The sequence below is a fragment of the Salvelinus namaycush genome, chromosome 19, assembly GCF_016432855.1.
Source record: "Salvelinus namaycush isolate Seneca chromosome 19, SaNama_1.0, whole genome shotgun sequence".
Classification (NCBI taxonomy): Eukaryota; Metazoa; Chordata; class Actinopteri; order Salmoniformes; family Salmonidae; genus Salvelinus; species Salvelinus namaycush.
This window is the reverse complement of record NC_052325.1, coordinates 23,302,385-23,323,151: the sequence shown is the minus strand read 5'-3', so window position 1 is coordinate 23,323,151 and position 20,767 is coordinate 23,302,385. Positions and strand designations below refer to the sequence as shown.

The 20,767-nt window shown below is 46.4% G+C and overlaps 1 protein-coding gene across 1 annotated transcript in view; it reads right to left on the bottom strand.

Moving 5' to 3' along the window:
- Nucleotides 1-20,767, bottom strand: part of LOC120063944 (transmembrane protein 163-like) — a 98,989-nt gene that overhangs the window by 18,581 nt on the left and 59,641 nt on the right. The window contains exons 3-4 of the mRNA XM_039014253.1: nucleotides 5,314-5,357; nucleotides 1,107-1,198 (exon numbers count right to left, since the gene is read on the bottom strand). Coding sequence (XP_038870181.1) covers nucleotides 1,107-1,198; nucleotides 5,314-5,357 — 136 coding nt within the window. The remainder of the gene's footprint in view (nucleotides 1-1,106; nucleotides 1,199-5,313; nucleotides 5,358-20,767) is intronic.

Below are 20,767 nucleotides of genomic sequence, written 5' to 3'. Positions count from 1 at the left end.
AGATTGACATAGGCTAGTGCTTTTGCTGTTCGTTAGGCCTACTTATCTTGTTGGCTGACGAAAAGTAAATGTGAACAATTATTCCAATATCTTCAATATGCGCCTCGGAATTGGATGAGGACGCGGGCAGTTGCGTCCCCAATGTGTCTGTCTTCACTTGTAGCCTGTGAGAAAGATCCAATCACGTGACGGAGAGCCATGTGAGTGAGAGGTGCTTCGGAGCGAGCAGCCGGGAGAAGGGAATTATAATTATTATATTCAGCCCAAGGGCACAACGGCCACTGGCCGCAAAAGGCATGGATTCTTTTAGGGTGCATTACGGCCATATTGAGGGAAATTTGAGGCATTATCAAGTGCTTGTAAAATTGTGAATGAGAGACAGATGAAGTGTCTCCAGAGCTCATGCCTTTCATGCAACTTTTTTCAAAGCATCATTAGAGTTGCATCATGCAGCCTCAGTATGTATTAAAAATCAAAACATATAGCCCAATGTTTGTATCACAACTAAAGTTACATAAATAGCTCTAAATTAAGCATATAGGAGTACCTATTTCTTTGTTAACCGCCCAACACAGAATAGCTGCATGTTCGCAACTCCCTCAAATCATTTGGAGAAAATATCCTTTCTATTTTATTCAGCTTTGTTCAATTTTATTCTTCATACTATAAAATAATATAAAATAATGCCACAGAATTATTAGCAATACTTGTCTGCTAAATGAACTAGTGTAGCCCACAGCCATATGGCATAGCCAGATCAGGGCCTAACACAAGGACAAAAGGATAGTGTAGGCTATATTACATGGATTAATTTGATTTTTTTAAATGTAGATGTTCCAAAGGTCTGCATCAGTGGCTTGTAGGCTATGTGTGGATGCCAGGAGATGATATATTTGTTTATATTAATAGTTATTTGCTTGACAATCACCGGCTGACAAAGTGTCATGACCCCCACAGCCCTATGTACAAGACACTGATATAGATTCAAGGAAAATGTAATTTAATCCAGTAGGCTACTAGGGGAGAACTGTTTCTATGCTGGTGAACAGGGAACATTCTATTTGGGAACACCATGCAACGTTAAATTTTGTGGCCGTTTTACTCACATGTATTCCCTATGGGCAGAGTGGACAGCTGCTGCGTTGCTATAACGCCACAGCACGATGATTGAAGATAGCACGTCCAACGTGGCGTCAAACTGTAAAGACAGGCATTAGGTCTCCAGTGGGGATGCATCAAATAGTAAAATTGTAAAATAACATACATCATATTCACTGAAGTCGACAGTCCCGCCATCTATTCCACTACTACCTGTCACGTTCCTGACCTGTTTTATGTTATTTTTGTATGTGTGAGTTGGGGTGGGCATTCTATGTTTTGTGTTTCTATGTTTAGGTGGTTGGTAATTAGCCTTATATGGTTCTCAATCAGAGACAGGTGTTTGACTTTTCCTCTGATTGAGAATCATATATAGGTTGGCTGTTCACACTGTTTGTTTGTGGGTGATTGTCTTCCGTGTCTGTGTCTGCGCACCACACGGGACTGTTTCGGTTTGTTCGTTCGTTCGTTTTGTTGTAGTCTGTACCTGTTCGTGCGTTCTTCGTGTTTCATGTAAGTTCTCAGAGTTCAGGTCTGTCTACGTTTTCGTTTTGTTATTTTGTAATCATTTCAAGTGTTCTTCGTGTTTCGTCTTCGTCTGTAAATAAATCATTATGTATTCACAACCCGCTGCATTTTGGTCCTCCGATCCTTCTCTCCTCTCCTCGTCCGAGGAGGAGGAAGATCTAGACACCCGTTACAGAATCACCCACCAACCTAGGACCAAGCGACGGGGGAGAGCGCAACAAAGAAACCAGGACTTGTGGACATGGGAGCAGATATTGAATGGAGAGGGACCCTGGGCTAAGGCAGGAGAGAATCGCCGCTCTCAGGAAGAGAGGGAGGCAGCTAAAGCCCAGGAGCGGTGGTTTGAGGAGGCAGCAAGGAGACGTGGCTGGAAGCCCGAAAAGCCTGTGAGTAAACCCCAAAAATGTATTGGGGGGGGGGGGCTAGAAGGGAGAGTGGCGAAGTCAGGTAGGAGACCTGCGCCCACTCCCTGTACTTACCGTGGAGAGCGAGAGTACGGGCAGACACCATGTTACGCAGTAGAGCGCATGGTGTCTCCTGTACGTGTGCACAGCCCGGTGCGGTACATACCAGCTCCTCGTACCTTACGCATGGTGTCCCCGGTTCGCCTACATAGCCCGGTGCGGGTTATTCCACCTCCCCGCACTGGTCGGGCGACGGGGAGCATACAACCAGGTAAGGTTGGGCAGGCTCAGTGCTCAAGGGAGCCAGTACGCCTGCACGGTCCGGTATTTCCGGCGCCACCTCCCCGCTCCAGGCCAGTACCACCAGTGCCTACACCACGCACCAGGTTTCCAGTGCGTCTCCAGAGCCCTGTTCCTCCTCCATGCACTCTCCCTGTGGTGTGTGTATCCAGCCCAGTGCCTCCAGTTCCGGCACCACGCACCAAGCCTCATGTGCGTATCCAGAGCCCTGTACGCACTGATCCTTCTCCCCGCACTCGTTCTGAGGTGCGTGCCCTCAGCCCGGTACCACCAGTCCCGGTACCACGCACCAGTCCTATAGTGCGCCTTGAGAACTCAGTGTGTCCTGTTCCTGCTCCCCGCACTAGCCTTGAGGTGCATGTCTCCAGTCCGGTACCACCAGTTCCGGCACCACGCACCAAGCCTCATGTGCGTCTCCAGAGCCCTGTACGCACTGATCCTTCTCCCCGTACTCGCCCTGATGTGCGTGCCCTCAGCCCGGTACCACCAGTACCGGTACCACGCACCAGGCCTACAGTACGCTTTGAGAGTCCAGAGTGCCCTGTTGCTGCTCCCCGCACTAGCCTGAAGGTGCGTAGCTTTAGCCCGGTACCTCCAGTTCCGGCACCACGCACCAGGCCTATAGTGCGTCTCAGCCGGCCAGAGTCTGCCGTCTGCCCAACGGCGCCTGAACTGCCCGTCTGCCCAACGGCGCCTGAACTGCCCGTCTGCCCAACGGCACCTGAACTGTCCGTCTGCCCAACGCCGTCTGAACTGTCCGTCTGCCCAACGCCGTCTGAACTGTCCGTCTGCCAAGCGCCGCATGAACTGCCCGTCTGTACTGAGCCTTCAAAGCCGCCCGTCTGTACTGAGCCTGCAAAGCCGCCCGTCTGCCATGAGCCTTCAGAGCCGTCCGCCAGACAGGAGCCGCTAGAGCCTTCCGCCAGACAGGAGCCGCTAGAGCCTTCCGCCAGACAGGAGCAGCCAAAGCCTTCCGCCAGACAGGATCAGCCAGAGCCTTCCGCCAGACAGGATCAGCCAGAGCCTTCCGCCAGACAGGATCAGCCAGAGCCTTCCGCCAGACAGGACCAGCCAGAGCCGTCATCCAGCCATGACCAGCCAGAGCCGTCATCCAGCCATGACCAGCCAGAGCCGTCATCCAGCCATGACCAGCCAGAGCCGTCATCCAGCCAGGATCCGCCAGAGCCAGCCAGCCAGGATCCGCCAGTGCCAGCCAGCCAGGATCCGCCAGTGCCAGCCAGCCAGGATCCGCCAGTGCCAGCCAGCCAGGATCCGCCAGAGCCAGCCAGCCAGGATCCGCCAGAGCCAGCCAGCCAGGATCCGTCCCTCAGTCCGGAGCTGCCGTCCCTCAGTCTGGTGTTGTCCCTCATTCTGGTGTTGCCCCTCATTCTGGTGTTGCCCCTCATTCTGGTGTTGCCCCTCATTCCGGTGCTGCTCCTTATCCTGGTGATGCCCCTTAATTTAGGTGGGGGTATTTGGAGGGTGGTCATTGTGAGGGGGATAAAGAAGCGGGGATTTATTATGGTGGGATGGGAACCACGCCCAGAGCTTGAGCCACCACCGTGGACAGATGCCCACCCAGACCCTCCCCTAGACTTTTGGTGGTGCGTCCGGAGTTCGCACCTTGAGGGGGGGGTTCTGTCACGTTCCTGACCTGTTTTATGTTATTTTTGTATGTGTTTAGTTGGTCAGGGCGTGAGTTGGGGTGGGCATTCTATGTTTTGTGTTTCTATGTTTAGGTGGTTGGTAATTAGCCTTATATGGTTCTCAATCAGAGACAGGTGTTTGACTTTTCCTCTGATTGAGAATCATATATAGGTTGGCTGTTCACACTGTTTGTTTGTGGGTGATTGTCTTCCGTGTCTGTGTCTGCGCACCACACGGGACTGTTTCGGTTTGTTCGTTCGTTCGTTTTGTTGTAGTCTGTACCTGTTCGTGCGTTCTTCGTGTTTCATGTAAGTTCTCAGAGTTCAGGTCTGTCTACGTTTTCGTTTTGTTATTTTGTAATCATTTCAAGTGTTCTTCGTGTTTCGTCTTCGTCTGTAAATAAATCATTATGTATTCACAACCCGCTGCATTTTGGTCCTCCGATCCTTCTCTCCTCTCCTCGTCCGAGGAGGAGGAAGATCTAGACACCCGTTACACTACCCTAAACTCCCTATATTTTCCACTAGAGTAGCGTGGTTTTTGAACTGCAGGATTCTTTACTGTGAGACCAACACATCTATCCCCTGTGGTGCCATTAACGGCCTAGTACGACTACGACAGCTCAGCAGTCTGAAGACGGACTCAAGCCTGCAGGCACTACCAGACACACTCACTGTGGTTGTAATTTATACTGCTACCCTCTGGTTTCATGCAGCTATAGTTACCAACTAGCACACAATTACTTTGGGATCTTAATTCCTTAAAAGTGGGAAAACACACACGTAAACAGTGATGTTTCTTTCTGTTAAAACATAGATGGCACCAACTGCCTTAACAGCTCAGTGTTGTTATTAACATCCATGTCCTCAGTTACCTGTCCTGGTATACCTGACATGGAATTATAGTGTGCTTTAATTGCTTTCTAGATGCCATTCTTGTTTGTTTTATATTTTAGTTGTATTGTTTGTATATCATTGAATAAAACATTTGTGTGACTTGTGTATCAGTGTTTTGTTATGTGTTTTGATATGTTTTTTGTTTTTTTTGTGGCCCCAGAAAGAGTAGCTGCTGCTTCTGTAAAAGCTCATGGGGATCCAAATGAAGAAATAAACCAGAGCTTCCTACGACAGTGTCTGTGGCATATAAATAAAAACAGAAGGGATTCTATTTCTGTGGTCTGTGGGGACTGCTCTGTTATCACAGTGTTCTGATGTGTTCTCATGCTTCCCTGGCTGTTACCAAGGAGACGATTGCAGCATCGCGTCCGAACCCAACCAGCGTTAATAAATTAACACCATGACTTTATGACTAATTAATATGTATAAATGGAACTCACGGCAAATCCGAAGGCTGATGCGCTGTGTCTCATGAATGAAACAGCTAGAGAGAGAAGAGAGAGAGGGAGAGAAAATAAATGATTGCCTGGGGAACAAAAGGCATAGGATTCTAACAGCAAAAGGAATGATTACAGTAACATCCATGTAAATATTGCTCTCCCACACGCAAACATGCACACACTTTTTATTATGTAAGAGTTCTCTCCCTGGTTGGGAGAAAGCTCAAAACACTGATAACCTATTCTGTTTGTACATAATTCATATTATCAGCACACCTAAGAGGAGCATTAATTATTCAGAGACTAGCACTTTGCTGTACTCATCTCTGAACAAAAATGGTATGGATTTGAACAGCTATAATCCTACACAGGGTACGTTTGAAATGTATTGAGAATGAAGGTCTGTGAACACATTCCATTCGATTCCTTATCAATACTCAGTTGTTAGAGTTGAGAATGCAATAGAATAATTATCCATTGAAGCATCTTGTGCATTAGTAGCATTTGACTGAGTCTCTCATTGGTTATAATAACACACTTTATTCATCTGATTCTGACCCGATATTCTCCTGTTCACAACATCGTGTTCTGTTCCTCTGTGATGATGCATTCGTTTTCAGGTCGACAACAGTAACACAGGACTCCCTGTCGCTAGGAAGATCACCATGGAGACGGGCAGTCTGAGTGCGAACTGTGCTGGAGGAGAGTTTGTTTGTCTTCACCAGGGTTTTTATCTCAGTCTCTTTGATCCACCACTCGATGGCTGCCACGAAGGTTGTGATGGTCTGGGTTTTAGAAGGCTTAAAAAGGTTCTGTGGTGAAGGGTGCCATGGTGACAGACAGACCCACAATGCATGAAGGTACGACACTCTGGCAGACTGGCACCACATTACAAATACCAACAACCTCTTATCCCCTCCGTCATCACCGTAGGCCAGGTCGATACTAACAATACAAACAGACACCCGGAGGACAGAGTGACATGTGAGCCTGTAAGTGTGATGGAAGGGAGGGGCTAGTGGGTGATGTGAGGGAAGGGCTGGTGGGTGATGGGAGGGAGGGGCAGATAGGTGATGTGAGGGAGGGAGAGGCTGGTGGGTGATGGGAGGGAGGGAGGGGTTGGTGGGTGGGTGATGGGAGGGAGGGAGGGAGGGCGGGGCAGATAGGTGATGGGAGGGAGGGAGGGGCTGGTGGGTGATGGGAGGGAGGGGCAGATGGGTGATGGTAGGGAGGGAGGGGCAAATGGGTGATGGGAGGGAGGGGCTGGTGGGTGATGGGAGGGAGGGGGCTGGTGGGTGATGGTATTGAGCCATTCTAATGAGTGTAGCCTTGGTGAGGTTAGTTGAAGAAAGTCGAAGAAACATCACTCAGTATTTATAGGAGGTACAAGAGTCTTGAGAAGACATGAAAACATCAGTGTCGCTTGCACATAAAACATAAGAGATACAACAGTCTGTTAGCTGCGACAGCATAACAGGGTGAAGCAGGATGAATGGATCTGTTGGCTGTACTGTCAACATCCAGTCCTCTACAGGGAGCCCTGGCTTAGTGTGTTCCCAGCCCAGGCCGTCTGGAGGGAGGCTGGATCGAGACACCAGGATGCTAGCCAACACAGCCTGTCAAGGCCTGCCTAGGCTCCACGCTCTCCTCTCCCAGACCAGGACTGCATCACAAAATGGCACCCTATTCCATATACAGTGCCCTGGTCTAAACAGTGATGTTTTGGGAGGGGGCTGGTGGGTGATGGGAGGGAGGGAGCTGGTGGGTGATAGGAGGGAGGGAGCTGGTGGGTGATTGGAGGGGGGGGGCTGGTGGGTGATGGGAGGGAGGGAGGGGGCTGGAGGGTGGGTGATGGGGGGAGGAGCTGGTGGGTGATGGGAGGGAGGGAGCTGGTGGGTGATGGGAGGGAGGGAGGGGGCTGGTGGGTGGGTGATGGGGGGAGGAGCTGGTGGGTGATGGGAGGGAGGGGGCTGGTGGGTGATGGGAGGGAGGGAACTGGTGGGTGATGGGAGGGAGGGAACTGGTGGGTGATGGGAGGCAGGGGGGCTGGTGGGTGATGGGAGGAAGGGGATGGAAGGTGGGTGATGGGAGGGAGGGAGGGAGGAGTTGATGGGTGATAGGAGGGAGGGGGCAGGTGGGTGATGAGAGGGAGGGAGCTGGTGGGTGATAGGAGGGAGGGGGCAGGTGGGTGATGAGAGGGAGGGGGCTGGTGGGTGATAGGACGGAGGGGGCTGGTGGGTGATGGGAGAGAGGGGGCTGGTGGGTGATGAGAGGGAGGGGGCTGGTGGGTGATGGGGGGCTGGTGGGTGATGAGAGGGAGGGGGCTGTTGGTTGATAGGAGTGAGAGGGCTGGTGGGTGATGGCAGGGAGGGGGCTGGTGGGTGATGGGGGGCTGGTGGTTGATGGGAGGGAGGGGGCTGGTGGGTGATAGGAGGGAGGGGGCTGGTGGGTGATGTGAGGGAGGGGGCTGGTGGGTGATGTAAGGGAGGGGGCTGGTGAGTGATGGGAGGGAGGGAGCTGGTGGGTGATGGGAGGGAGGGAGGGGTCTGGTGGGTGATGGGAGGGAGGGAGGGGGCTGGTGGGTGATGTAAGGGAGGGGGCTGGTGGGTGATGGGAGGGAGGGGGCTGGTGGGTGATGGGAGGGAGGGAGGGGGCTGGTGGGTGATGTAAGTGAGGGAGGGGGCTGGTGGGTGATGTAAGTGAGGGGGCTGGTGGGTGATGGGAGGGAGGGGGCTGGTGGGTGATGGGAGGGAGGGGGCTGGTGGGTGATGGGAGGGAGGGAGGGGGCTGGTGGGTGATGGTATTGAGCCATTCTAATGAGTGTAGCCTTGGTGAGGTTAGTTGAAGAAAGTTGAAGAAACATCGCTCAGTATTTATAGGATGAATAAGACTCTTGAGAAGACATGAAAACATCAATCTCGCTCTATTTTCTGTTGCTGATATACTGTTGGTAATTGGTTTACTCAGCTTTGCTTTCAGAGGCACTCGGCATCTCAGATAAAAACCTTCAGTGTAAAAGCAAAGAGAGATACCACAGTACTCAGCTGATAACACAGATTTATCAGGGAGTCAACCAGGCCTGGCAGACAAGCAGCCCTGTAGCTGGGGAAGAGAACATAGATATAGAAAGATACAGATGAGGTTGTTGTTATAGTTGATAGAGGCTGCTTCCATTGTTGGCTTGATGACTGCACTATCGACATATTCACATCGGATTCATTCTTACACACAATTTATACATCATCTTCTGTGGAAAACATACAGGAGAGTTTTGAATCTAATTTATTCTGTTGTATTCTGTAGAAAATGTAGTCAACAGAGAGGTGGCTCCTTTTGACTGGTACTGTATAGTTATGTGACATAATGTGTACATATAAATCTGGTGATATACTGCACACACACACACACACACACACACACACACACACACACACACACACACACACACACACACACACACACACACACACACACACACACACACACACACACACACACACACACACACACACACACACACACACATTCACTCACTCAGTCACACCACACTCAAGAATCAGTTTGCATTTTTAGATATATTAAATCAAGTCTCATTTTAGTACTGTAATGACTACCTTCCCTAAGACAGTGATTAGGGACTTGGCCCTAAACACCTGCAAAGACCCAAGAAGATCTGAGTTAGAGATTCTAAGGAACCTGTAAGGGTTTTATCTACAGCTGTAAAGTCCTAATTATCAGCCTGTTATGTAAGGACTGTGACTGGGTGGAAGCCAAGCCAAGGCTGGGTCGTTCAGGTGGCAGGCTAATCTGAGCCCAGGGACAGAAGATGCAACACTCGGCTTGGTTTTAATACCGTCATACTGTTGAATCTATTTCTTTGAAGTCTTTTAATACATTTTAATATTTGTAGCTACTTTTTAAGTATATACCTGCAGTTAACCTGTGCAGTATGTTAGGAGATCAAATGGATCACGTTCTTCATTTCACTCGTCACATTATTTTACATTATAAAGCTTACCGTAGTTCCCCAGAACAGTTGAGCCAGTCAAGTGTTTGTTTGTAAATGGCACAACGGGTGAAAGCGTGAGCAGGTGAATCCAGCTGTGTATTGACAGCGGTCGTGTTTTATATTGAAAGTAAACAGTGTTTTTTGCTTCAATAGCATGATCAGGGACATGCAACTATAATTTTTCTTCACAGAAAATACATTAGGGCAACACATTTAGCAGAAAATAGCTTAATTTTCATCAGATGACAACAGATGTGCAACACTATTTGGCTGGTAGCCACACAAGTAAATGAGCTTACAATGAAAGAGCAAGTATTTTTTGCAAAAATTATGCATGTTTGTTATCAATGTTTATCATAGAAAGAATGTAACCGGCTACATTTCCTAATGTTTTGTTTAAAGTTAATCTGGCATTTTACTGGAGAAAAGTAGGCTGGCTACACTGAGAAAAGTAACAGAGAAAAGTAGCTCAAATCAAATCAAATTTTATTGGTCACATACACATGGTTAGCAGATGTTAATGCGAGTGTAGCGAAATGCTTGTGCTTCTAGTTCCGACAGTGCAGTAATATCTAACAAGTAATCTAACAATTTCACAACAACTACCTTATACACACAAGTGTAAAGGGATGAATAAGAATATGTACATATAAATACATTGGATGAGCGATGGCCGTGCGGCATAGGCAAGATGCGTACAGTATATACATATGAGATGAGCAGTGTAAGGTATGTAAACATTATATAAAGTGGCATTGTTTAAAGTGACTAGTGACACATTTATTACATCCAATTATTAATTATTAAAGTGGCTAGACGTTTGAGTCTGTATGTTGGCAGCAGCCACTCGATGTTAGTGACGGCAACTGAGAAGTGAAAAGTGCAACTGAAGCATGAAATGAGTCTGATGCCGAGCAGAAATTACAATAAAGAAGCATTTTACATCTGTTTACAAAACGTAGCAAGATAGTTCTTATGTGTTATATCTTTTTTTCCTGCGTGAAAACACAGAATTCTGCTTTAATGCAACTCCTAAGTTTAATTTAGTGGTTCATCTAAGTAAGAGGCTGAATTAATAAGGTGACGGGGCATCATATTGTAACGCTCGTCGGAAGGATGAGACCAAGGTGCAGCGTGGTACGTGTTCATGATTCTCTATTAAATCCGAACTCCAAACAAAACAACAAAAGAACAACGAACGCCACGTTCCGTAGGCTACGCAGAGCTAACAAAAAAACAACAATCCACAACCTAAGGTGGCAAAACATGCTGCCTAAGTATGATTCCCAATCAGAGACAACGATAGACAGCTGTCCCTGATTCAGAAACATACCCCGCCAAAACATAGAAACACAAAACCTAGAAATAAAGAACATAGAATGCCCACCCAAACCACACCCTGACCAAACCAAATAGAAACATAAAAAAGCTCTCTAAGGTCAGGGCGTGACACATATTGTGTAAGCTTTCTGACATGTTTGAGAAGTCAAAGACCATTGAATGAGTTATTTGTGCAGCTGCCACTACCTTGATTTCCTTGCGTTTTTCCTCCTCTCTGTTCTCCACCTGTCTTCTCCTCCTACTCTTCTCTGAGCAGAGCAGGCAGGCCCGTTCCCCTAGCGCAGGTATTCCCAAACTGGGGTACGGGTACGAGCAATGCCGGCCGGGGGTACGCCAAATAAAAACGTGATTCGCATTTTTTTTTTCACATTTTCAAACAGTCTATTTATATTTTCCAACGGGGATATACACTTGGGTGATATACACTCGCCTGAGTAGCCTCGTTTCACTGCCAAAAATAAAATTGAACAATATAGTGTTCAGCGAAATAACAACACAATGTCAAATACAGGTAGCCTAGTCAAATAATTAACATCCAATCACATGAACCGTTATTCTCTCGCGGGAATTCCACTAACGGTCCGTATCTGTACTGATGGCGCAAAAGTCATGACAGGGAGACATAGTGGAGTGGTAACGCGTGTACAAGCAGTTGCTCCTGACGCCACTTGGGTACACTGCAGCATCCACCGAGAGGCTCTTGCTGCCAAGGGAATGCCTGACAGCTTGAAAGACATTTTGCACATTACAGTGAAAATTGTTAACTTTGTTAAAGCAAGGCCCCTGAACTTGTGGGTATTTTCTGCACTATGCAATGATATGGGCAGCGACCATGTAACGCTTTTACAACAAACAGAAATGCGTTGGTTATCAAGGGGCAAAGTATTGACACATTTTTTAAATTGGGAGACGAATTTAAAGTTTTCTTTACTGACCATAATTTTCACTTGTCTGACCGCTTGCATTATGACGAGTTTCTCACACGACTGGCCTATCTGGGTGATTTTCTTTTCTCGCCTGAATTATCTGAATCTAGAATTACAGGGACAGATTACAACTATATTCAATGTACGGGACAAAATTGAGGCTATGATTAAGAAGTTGGAGCTCTTCTCTGTCTGAATTAACAAGGACAACTCACAGGTCTTTCCATCATTGTGTGATTTTTTGTGTGCAAATGAACACACATGTGAACCGTGGAATTACAGTATGCCTGTCACTTTCCTATCATTTCCAAAACGTGCTTATTGCGCTGCAGACTACACGCACGTTATACATTCAGATCGACAGAACCAGACGAGCAGCTTGTGGCTGTTAGGATGCTCCTGAGGGCTGACAAACTTTACTCCACAGCAATGTCTCAAAATGTGGCAACCGCAGTGAGCTGTTGAACTGAGAGGAAGTGGCTTGGTGGAAAGATGTCCTGATGAAGGCAGCTTCCTGTCTAATGTACTGTATTGTATCTAAGCGATAGAGTGTGCAGCTACCCTCTTTTTCTTTCTTGGTGAAAGATAACCATTCTCCTCCTAAAGGAAGAACTGCATCCTAGAGTGTGAATCAAATCAAATTATATTTGTCACATGCGCCAAATACAACAGGTGTAGACCTTAGCATAAAATGCTTACTTACAAGCCCTTAACCAACAATGCAGTTCAAGAAAGAGTTAAGAAAAGATTTACTAAATTTACTAAAGTAAAATATTATAAAAAGTAACTCAATAAAATAACAATAACGAGGCTATATACAGGAGTTCCGGTACTGAGTCAATGTGCAGGGGTACATGTTAGTTGAGGTAATTTGTACATGTAGTTCTGGGTAAAGTGACTATGCATAGATAATAGACAATGCATAGCGGCAGTGAAAAAACAAATGGGGGGGTGTCAATGTAAATAGTCTGGGTGGCCATTTCATTAATTGTTCAGCAGTCTTATGGCTTGGCATTTTGGTCCCAGACTTGTCGCTCTGGTACCGCTTGCCTTGCGGTAGCAGAGAGAACAGTCTATGACTAGGGTGACTGGATTCTTTTAATAATTTTTTGGGCCTTCCTCTGACACCGCCTGGTATAGAGGTCCTTGATGGCAGGAAGCTTGGCCCCAGGGCCGTATGCATTTCCCTCTGTAGCGCCTTATGGTCAGATGCCGAGCAGTTTCCATACCAGGCGGTGATGCAACCAGTCAGGATGCTCTCGATGGTGCAGCTGTAGAACTTTTTGAGGATCTGGGGACCCATGCCAAATCTTTTCAGTCTCCTGAGGGGTAAAAGGTGTTATCATGCCCTCTTCACGACTGTTTTGGTGTGTTTGGACCATGACAGTTCATTGGTGATGTGGACATCAAGGAACTTGAAACTCTCGACCCGCTCCACTATGGTTGAGAGTATCCACTACTCTCGACCCGCTCCCCGTCAATGTTAATGGGGGCCTGTTCGGCCCACCTTCTCCTGTAGTCCACGATCAGCTCCTTTTTCTTGCTCACATTGAGGGAGAGCTTTCAGACCTCCTCCCTATAGACAAGCTCATCGTTGTCGGTGATCAGGCCTACCACTGTTGTGTCGTCAGCAAATGTAATGATTGTGTTGGAGTCTTGTTTGGCCACGCAGTCGGGGGTGAACAGGGAGTACAAGAAGGGACTAAGCATGCACCTCTGAGTTGCCCCAGTGTTGAGGATCAGTTTTGTGGACACTATGGTGTTGAAAGCTGAGCTGTAGTCAATGAACTTTATTCTCACATAGGTGTTCCTTTTGTCCAGGGGGTTAAAGGGCAGTGTGGAGTGCGATTGAGATTGCGTCATCCGTGGATATGTTGGGGCGGTATGTGAATTGGAGTGGGTCTAGGGTTTCCGGGATGATGGAGTTGATGTGAGCCATGACCAGCCTTTTAAAGCACTTCATGGCTACCGACGTGAGTGCTACGGAGCGGTAATCATTTAGGCAGGTTACCTTCGCTTCCTTGGGCACAGGGACTATGGTGGTCTGGTTGGTACCCAGTCCTAGGTACTTTTTTTTTCTTCTTTTTTTCTTTTTTTTAAATAATTTTTATCCCATTTTCTCCCCAATTTTCGTGGTATCCAATCGCTAGTAATTACTATCTTGTCTCATCGCTACAACTCCCGTACGGGCTCGGGAGAGACGAAGGTCGAAAGCCATGCGTCCTCCGAAGCACAACCCAACCAAGCCGCACTGCTTCTTAACACAGCGCGCCTCCAACCCGGAAGCCAGCCGCACCAATGTGTCGGAGGAAACACCGTGTACCTGGCCCCCTTGGTTAGCGCGCACTGCGCCCGGCCCGCCACAGGAGTCGCTGGAGCGCGATGAGACAAGGATATCCCTACCGGCCAAACCCTCCCTAACCCGGACGACGCTATGCCAATTGTGCGTCGCCCCACGGACCTCCCGGTCGCGGCCGGCTGCGACAGAGCCTGGGCGCGAACCCAGAGACTCTGGTGGCGCAGTTAGCACTGCGATGCAGTGCCCTAGACCACTGCGCCACCCGGGAGAGTCCTAGGTACTTTTAATGAACCCTAGGGTAAATCCCTAACATGCTGACCAGACCGGACACGTCGCGTGCGCGAGCGTCGCAAAATAAATTTAGAAATCCATGTTATTCAATTATTGCACCCACACTGCTCGTGCGCCAACGAGCATCTGCGATGCCAAGGGCTAAAATAGAACTCCTTTCTATTTCTCTCCCATCTCCTCATTGGTTTATAGAAGCAGGTACCCATCTCCTCATTGGTTATACCCACGTGGGTGATTGAAAGATGAACTGTTTTGCCAGTGGTTGTGGTAATACTATGAAAGTGTAGATGCCGATCACCATATAAATTCAAAGATGAAAAAGGCTGGAAGGAGGAGAGATGACTAGAAACGATTTGGTTGGCCATTTTATGCCTGGATTAATTGTCGGAGTAGAGGACCTTGTGCATATCAGGTAAAATAACAACTCAATGTTTATATCTCAGGACAAATTAGCTAGCAACAGTAAGCTAGCTTAATAGGACAAATTAGCTAGCATGTGCAAGCTAACTAGCTAAATTGCCATACATGTTTAATGCTTTTCGACCTCTCCCCAAATTAATGACATTGGTTCAGAGTTTGTTTTGATATTTTAACCTGCGTGTCGTGATCGCGTTTGGTGTAGGGGGACAAAATACATTTATGCACGATGGCGCACGCCGAGTTTGGGTTCCGTGTAAGAGGGAATCAATACTAATTCCATGAGAACTAAACATATTTCTGTCAGACATATCACAGAAAGCAAGGGGACAAGCATCACATCTCGCCCTTTTAAATCCCAACTCTCCCTCCTTTTAATTTAAAACCCATAATACCCCCTGCTATGACAAATAGTCACAGGAATAATTTGTGACTAAAAAAACATTTTATTACATCCCTCCTCCCAGTGGACAGACCCAGATTCCTGGGTGTGAAATGGAGTTGCAGGGCAGTGATGACAATTTTTATTATATTTTTTTATTTTACCTTTATTTAACTAGGCAAGTCAGTTAAGAACAAATTCTTACTTTCAATGATGGCCTAGGAACAGTGGGTTAACTGCCTTGTTCAGGGGTAGAACAACAGATGTTTACCTTGTCAGCTCGGGGATTTGATCTTGCAACCTTCCAGTAACTTGTCCAACGCTCTAACCACTAGGCTGCCTGCTGCCCCGATAGGAGGGGAGTAGAGGTGAGGGGCGGGGCGGGGGTGATCCACCAAGCCCTCCTGTAATGCCAGTCAATGATCCTGGGAGAGTCCAACTGAATTGGGGAGGGTGATCTGCAATCTGCATCCATATAGCATCTCTAATCTTACACTGAACAAAAAATATAAATGCAACATGTAAAGTGTTGGTCCCATGTTTCATGAGCTGAAATAAAAGATACAAGAAGTTGTCCATATGCACAAAAAGCTTACTTCTCTCGAATGTTAGTGCACATTTCTCCTTTGCCAAGATAATCCATCCACCTCACAGTTGTGGCATATCAAGAAGCTGATTAAACAGCATGATCATTACACAGGTGTAGTGCACCTTGTGCTGGGAAAAATAAAAGGCCACTCTAAAATGTGCAGTTTTGTCACACAACACAATGCCACAGATGTCTCAAGTTTTAAGGGAGCGTGCAGTTGGCATGGTGAATGTCCACCAGAGCTGTTGCCAGAGAATTGAATATTCATTTCTCTGCCATAAGCAATTCTCCAACGTTGTTTTAGAGAATTTGGCAGTACGTCCAATCGGCCTCACAACCGTCATGTGGGCGAGGGGTTTGCTGATGTCAACGTTGTGAACAGAGTGCCCCATGGTGGCGGTGGGGTTATGGTATGGGCAGGCATAAGCTACGGACAACGAACACAATTGCATTTTATCGATGGCAATTTGAATGCACAGAGATACGATGACGAGATCCTGAGGCCCATTGTGAGCTCCATTGTGAGCCCCATTGTGAGACCCATTTTTTTAAAGGTATGTATACTCAGTCATGTGAAATCCATAGATTAGGGCCTTATGAACTTATTTAAATTGGCTGATTTCCTTATATGAACTGTAACTCAGTAAAATCTTTTAAAATTGTTGCGTTTATATTTTTGTTCAGTATAGATGTAGTGCTGTCAGAGAACAATACATAAACCCCCTCTGAGTGTAGAGAGAACAGAAAGAAAGAAAGAAAGAAAGAAAGAAAGAAAGAAAGAAAGAAAGAAAGAAAGAAAGAAAGAAAGAAAGAAAGAAAGAAAGAAAGAAAGAAAGAAAGAAAGAGAGAGCGAGAGAGAGACTGATCTTGAGAATGCAGCAGTAATTGGTTTTGTGATTTCAATGACTATCAATGAATATGTGAAATTAAATCATCTGCTTGGCAAAAGCCTCAGTGCCAGTGATATTACGTGGGAGAATACGAACACAGCTTCCATGAATTTACCCACTTTGCCATGGAGAGACTGTTAGCTAGCCTGGTTGTTCCATTAGTCAGGCTAATGTTGATGCTCTGAGGTTGATTCCTATAGTATAGTCCTATTACACTGTATCTCAGTGAGAACATCCTATACCATTTTAATCTATAGTAGTTTAAATGGTCCATAGTTTGTTATTGGTTAACTTTTGGTGGTTTAGAGAAAACGATACTAGAGTAATGCAACCCAGAATGTAACACGCTTCACCAAAGTGAGTGCCATTGTGATTCCAGGAAAACACAGAGTTCATTGAAATAATGAGGAGAAAAAAACTAGAATCTAGCTCAGAGGAAGACTTTCAAACTTTCGTGGAAATGGGAATGCTCTAGAAATCACTGGCAGGCAACTCCAAATGATGAATATTCAGATCCCTGAGGTGTGTGTGTATGTGTGTCTGTGTGTGTATGTGTGTGTATGTGTTTGTATGTGTGTCTGTGTGTGTATGTGTGTGTATGTGTGTCTGTGTGTGTATGTGTGTCTGTGTGTGTATGTGTGTGTATGTGTGTGTATGTGTGTATGTGTGTCTGTGTGTGTATGTGTGTGTATGTGTGTCTGTGTGTGTATGTGTGTCTGTGTGTATGTGTGTGTGTGTGTGTGTGTGTGTGTGTGTCTGTGTGTGTATGTGTGTGTATGTGTGTGTATGTGTGTGTATGTGTGTGTATGTGTGTGTACTGGTGCACGTCTGCATGTACTACATAAGAGTGAGGTTGAGAAAAGGGTCATTAAGAAGTTAGCTATGGCTTAGTGTTATTTTTTAATTTATTTGTTCAGAATAATTGATTATTGTAATGCAGTGTAGCGTACAAGCATTTCACTGTAACTTTTATACCTGCAGTGAACTGTGTGTGTGATATTTACAATTTGATTTGATTTTACGTGATTTAGTCCTTTATTTTGGTCTGTTAGCTAATTGTCTCATGTTGATAAAGATAACTAAATCCCTGGTGCAGCAGTAGCTTGTTAAAACAAAGCCCTTGGTTTCCGGTTCTTTCCTCCTTAATTAACAGGCTCCCACTGCCGACCGCTCAGACTGCTCCCCTTCCTCCCAAATCACACCCTCCGTCCTCCCCTTCACAGACCTCTCAGACCGCTCCCCTTCCTCCCAAATCACCACCTTCGTCCTCCCCTTCACAGAGCCTGAGACCACTCCTCTTCACAGCGGCCCAATTTAAAAGTAGACACATCCGACATAGCTTTCCCCCACTGCTGAGCTGCAATATGTTGTGTTTAATAATTCAGACCCTACAGCACTAGGTGGCTCTGCTCCGGCTGAGAGGACTGCTCCAGTCCACAGCCTGCAGAACCAGGGGAAGAACCCACCTCCCTCTCTCCCCCTGCTTCCCCCTCCTTCCCCTGCCTCCCTCTTTCCCCCCACCTCCTCTCCCCTGCCCTGCCTCCCTCTGCCTTCCCCTCCCCCTCTCTCTCACTCCACAGTCCACACTGGCTCCCCCAGCCTCCCTTTCCTGCAGCACCTCCCAGGCTCTCTCCCACATCGATTTCAGTGCACACGATCGATTCCTTTAGTAAGGGAAGTGCCACCTGGGATTCTGCTGCCTGCCACCGAGGCTTCTGTTGTTATGATGAGTTTGTGCCAAATAAAGTGGGGTGCAGGCGCCTGGACTAAAGCAGGGTACAAATATACAGTACATTACAGGAGACAGTCCTTGGTGGTATCAACATTGACCCACAACAACAAGAAGGACATGGAAAGTGGTACAAATGTTATGTTCTGAGGTAAAACAGTCTCTACAGTGTCAGTACATATGATATATACAGTATTTTCTTCACAGCTCTGATTAACATCATGCCGTGTGCTAAAGGACATCTCAGAACATTCTCTCAGTAAAACACAGCATAGCAACAGCATCACCTTTCAAAGTCCCCCAGGTTGTTTTGTTCACTGACTGTCTGCAAAGGCTTACAGCACCTCATTACAATAAATACAAACTCACTCGCTGTTGACTCCAGTACTAATTAAATCCTGTGGGATTGTGTCTGCCTACTGTAATCTACTGCATCTACCGCATACAGCTCACAGCATTAGATTTCGTTTTGTCTGCGTTGTTTTCTCTTATTACAAATCCATGCAGTAAGCTGGCAAATTACGGTTATATCCATTTGAAAAGCATTTTTGCACTATTAAAGATCTGCCGGTGGAGAACTGTCCAATCTACAGCATTTGACTGAGGTCATTTACATTGAGCCATGGGAGGGCGCAGTGAGAAGCCAACAGAGGAACAGCTTCATTGGGAGAATTCAGGACAAATATGATGGAGAGAAATAATTGATGTGTGTTTTCTCAGTCCGGTTTTTACCGTCAAAGACCTGAAAGACAGACCTTGACTGTAAGAACCTTCGGAAACAATGGCAACAGAGGGCTAGAGATCTAACAATGTTACCACCACTGCCAATGGTTACAACTATGTGTGCCATGTTCTCCTCGGCACACACAATGTTTCCGTTGAACCAACGTGGAATAGCAGTTGAATTGACCACTGTGCCCAGTGGGATAGTTTAATGGAAAAATCCCTGGTATAAATTCAACTTTAAGGGGAGAGGGCTGAATAAGAGTGGGGATTCTTCAAACAAAAGCACACACAGTACAGTTACAGTTTAGGATGTATGACCTGTGTGTATTAAAGTGTTTTGTTGTGGCTTACAGCGTGTGACGTTGCTCTGCTGTTACTATGTTAATCCCCCACGTGGAATGACTTAATACCACACACATACACACCAGCACACAAGTACACGTACACCCACACACGCACACACAAAGAAACACACACAAAGAAGCACACACAAAGAAACACACACAAAGAAACACACACAAAGAAACACACAAAGAAGCACACACAAAGAAACACACACAAAGAAACACACACAAAGAAACACACACAAAGAAGGACACACAAAGAAACACACACAAAGAAACACACACAAAGAAACACACACAAAGAAACACACACAAACACACACAAAGAAGCACACACAAAGAAACACACACAAAGAAACACACACAAAGAAACACACACAAAGAAGGACACACAAAGAAACACACACAAAGAAACACACAGACTGTGTAATAAATACACAAACACATTCACCTTTCCCTTGCAGCTATTTCAGTTTAGCCACCAACACATTAACACACCAACAAACAACATTACAACCATTTACTAAACAAACTTATTATTAGCTTTCAAATCTTTCAGGACTGCTTATTTGCCAGTGGCAAGAATTTACACTGCCGCAGCCTGATATCAAGCAGTTTATGATTCATTATCCTGGATTACTGTAGGGTAATTAAACAGTCTGGATATAAAAAATAAAAAAGCCTTTAGATAGGATGAGAACAGGATATCAGGGCTCTACAGTGCAACCATTTTACTTGCATATGCACCTAAATATTTTGCTGTGCGACCTGGAATTTTTATTTAGGAGCACCAGTGTTTCTAGAAAAATTCAAGATTCTAGCTTTAATTTAAAAAATAGTTTTCATTGTGTTCCTAAACATCTCTTCTATGCGCTTTCATTTTTCAATTTAGGCGCACGGGGGATGTCAGAGGAGAGCCCTGGATACATCTGTTTGGTTCCTATGTTAAAGCCATTGAGTGCAGAGCTGAGTCTGACAGCTGCCTGGTGCCTGCCTTGTTGTGGCTGCCTTGATGTGTGAAAAGGTACGCTTTGTAACCAGCGCTATCTTGGCATGTCTAATCTGGGGTGATGGATCGAGGTCACTAACAGCAGCCTAGTGCTGTCTCCTCCCAGCTCCATGTAAGTTCCACGGTTCCACGGTGCCTCTTGAGACCAGGCTAACTAACTGGGACTGGCTGTGGAGTCATCTCCTTTTTTTTCATGAATAACATTATTCAGCTGAGCTCAGATTACACACAGACCGACCAGCAGTGGTCCTCCGTAGTACACCTGCTCTATTCTAACCCTCCCTTTACAGCCACATAAACACACACACACACACACAGGAATACACACACACATGCAAGCACACATAAACACACAGGAATACACACACACATGCAAGCACACATACACACACACATGCAAGCACACACACACACACACACACACACACACACAAACACACACAACACCAATTTCATTCTCAGCTCATCTTGAAATGCAGCAGTGCTGCTCAGCAGGTGAATC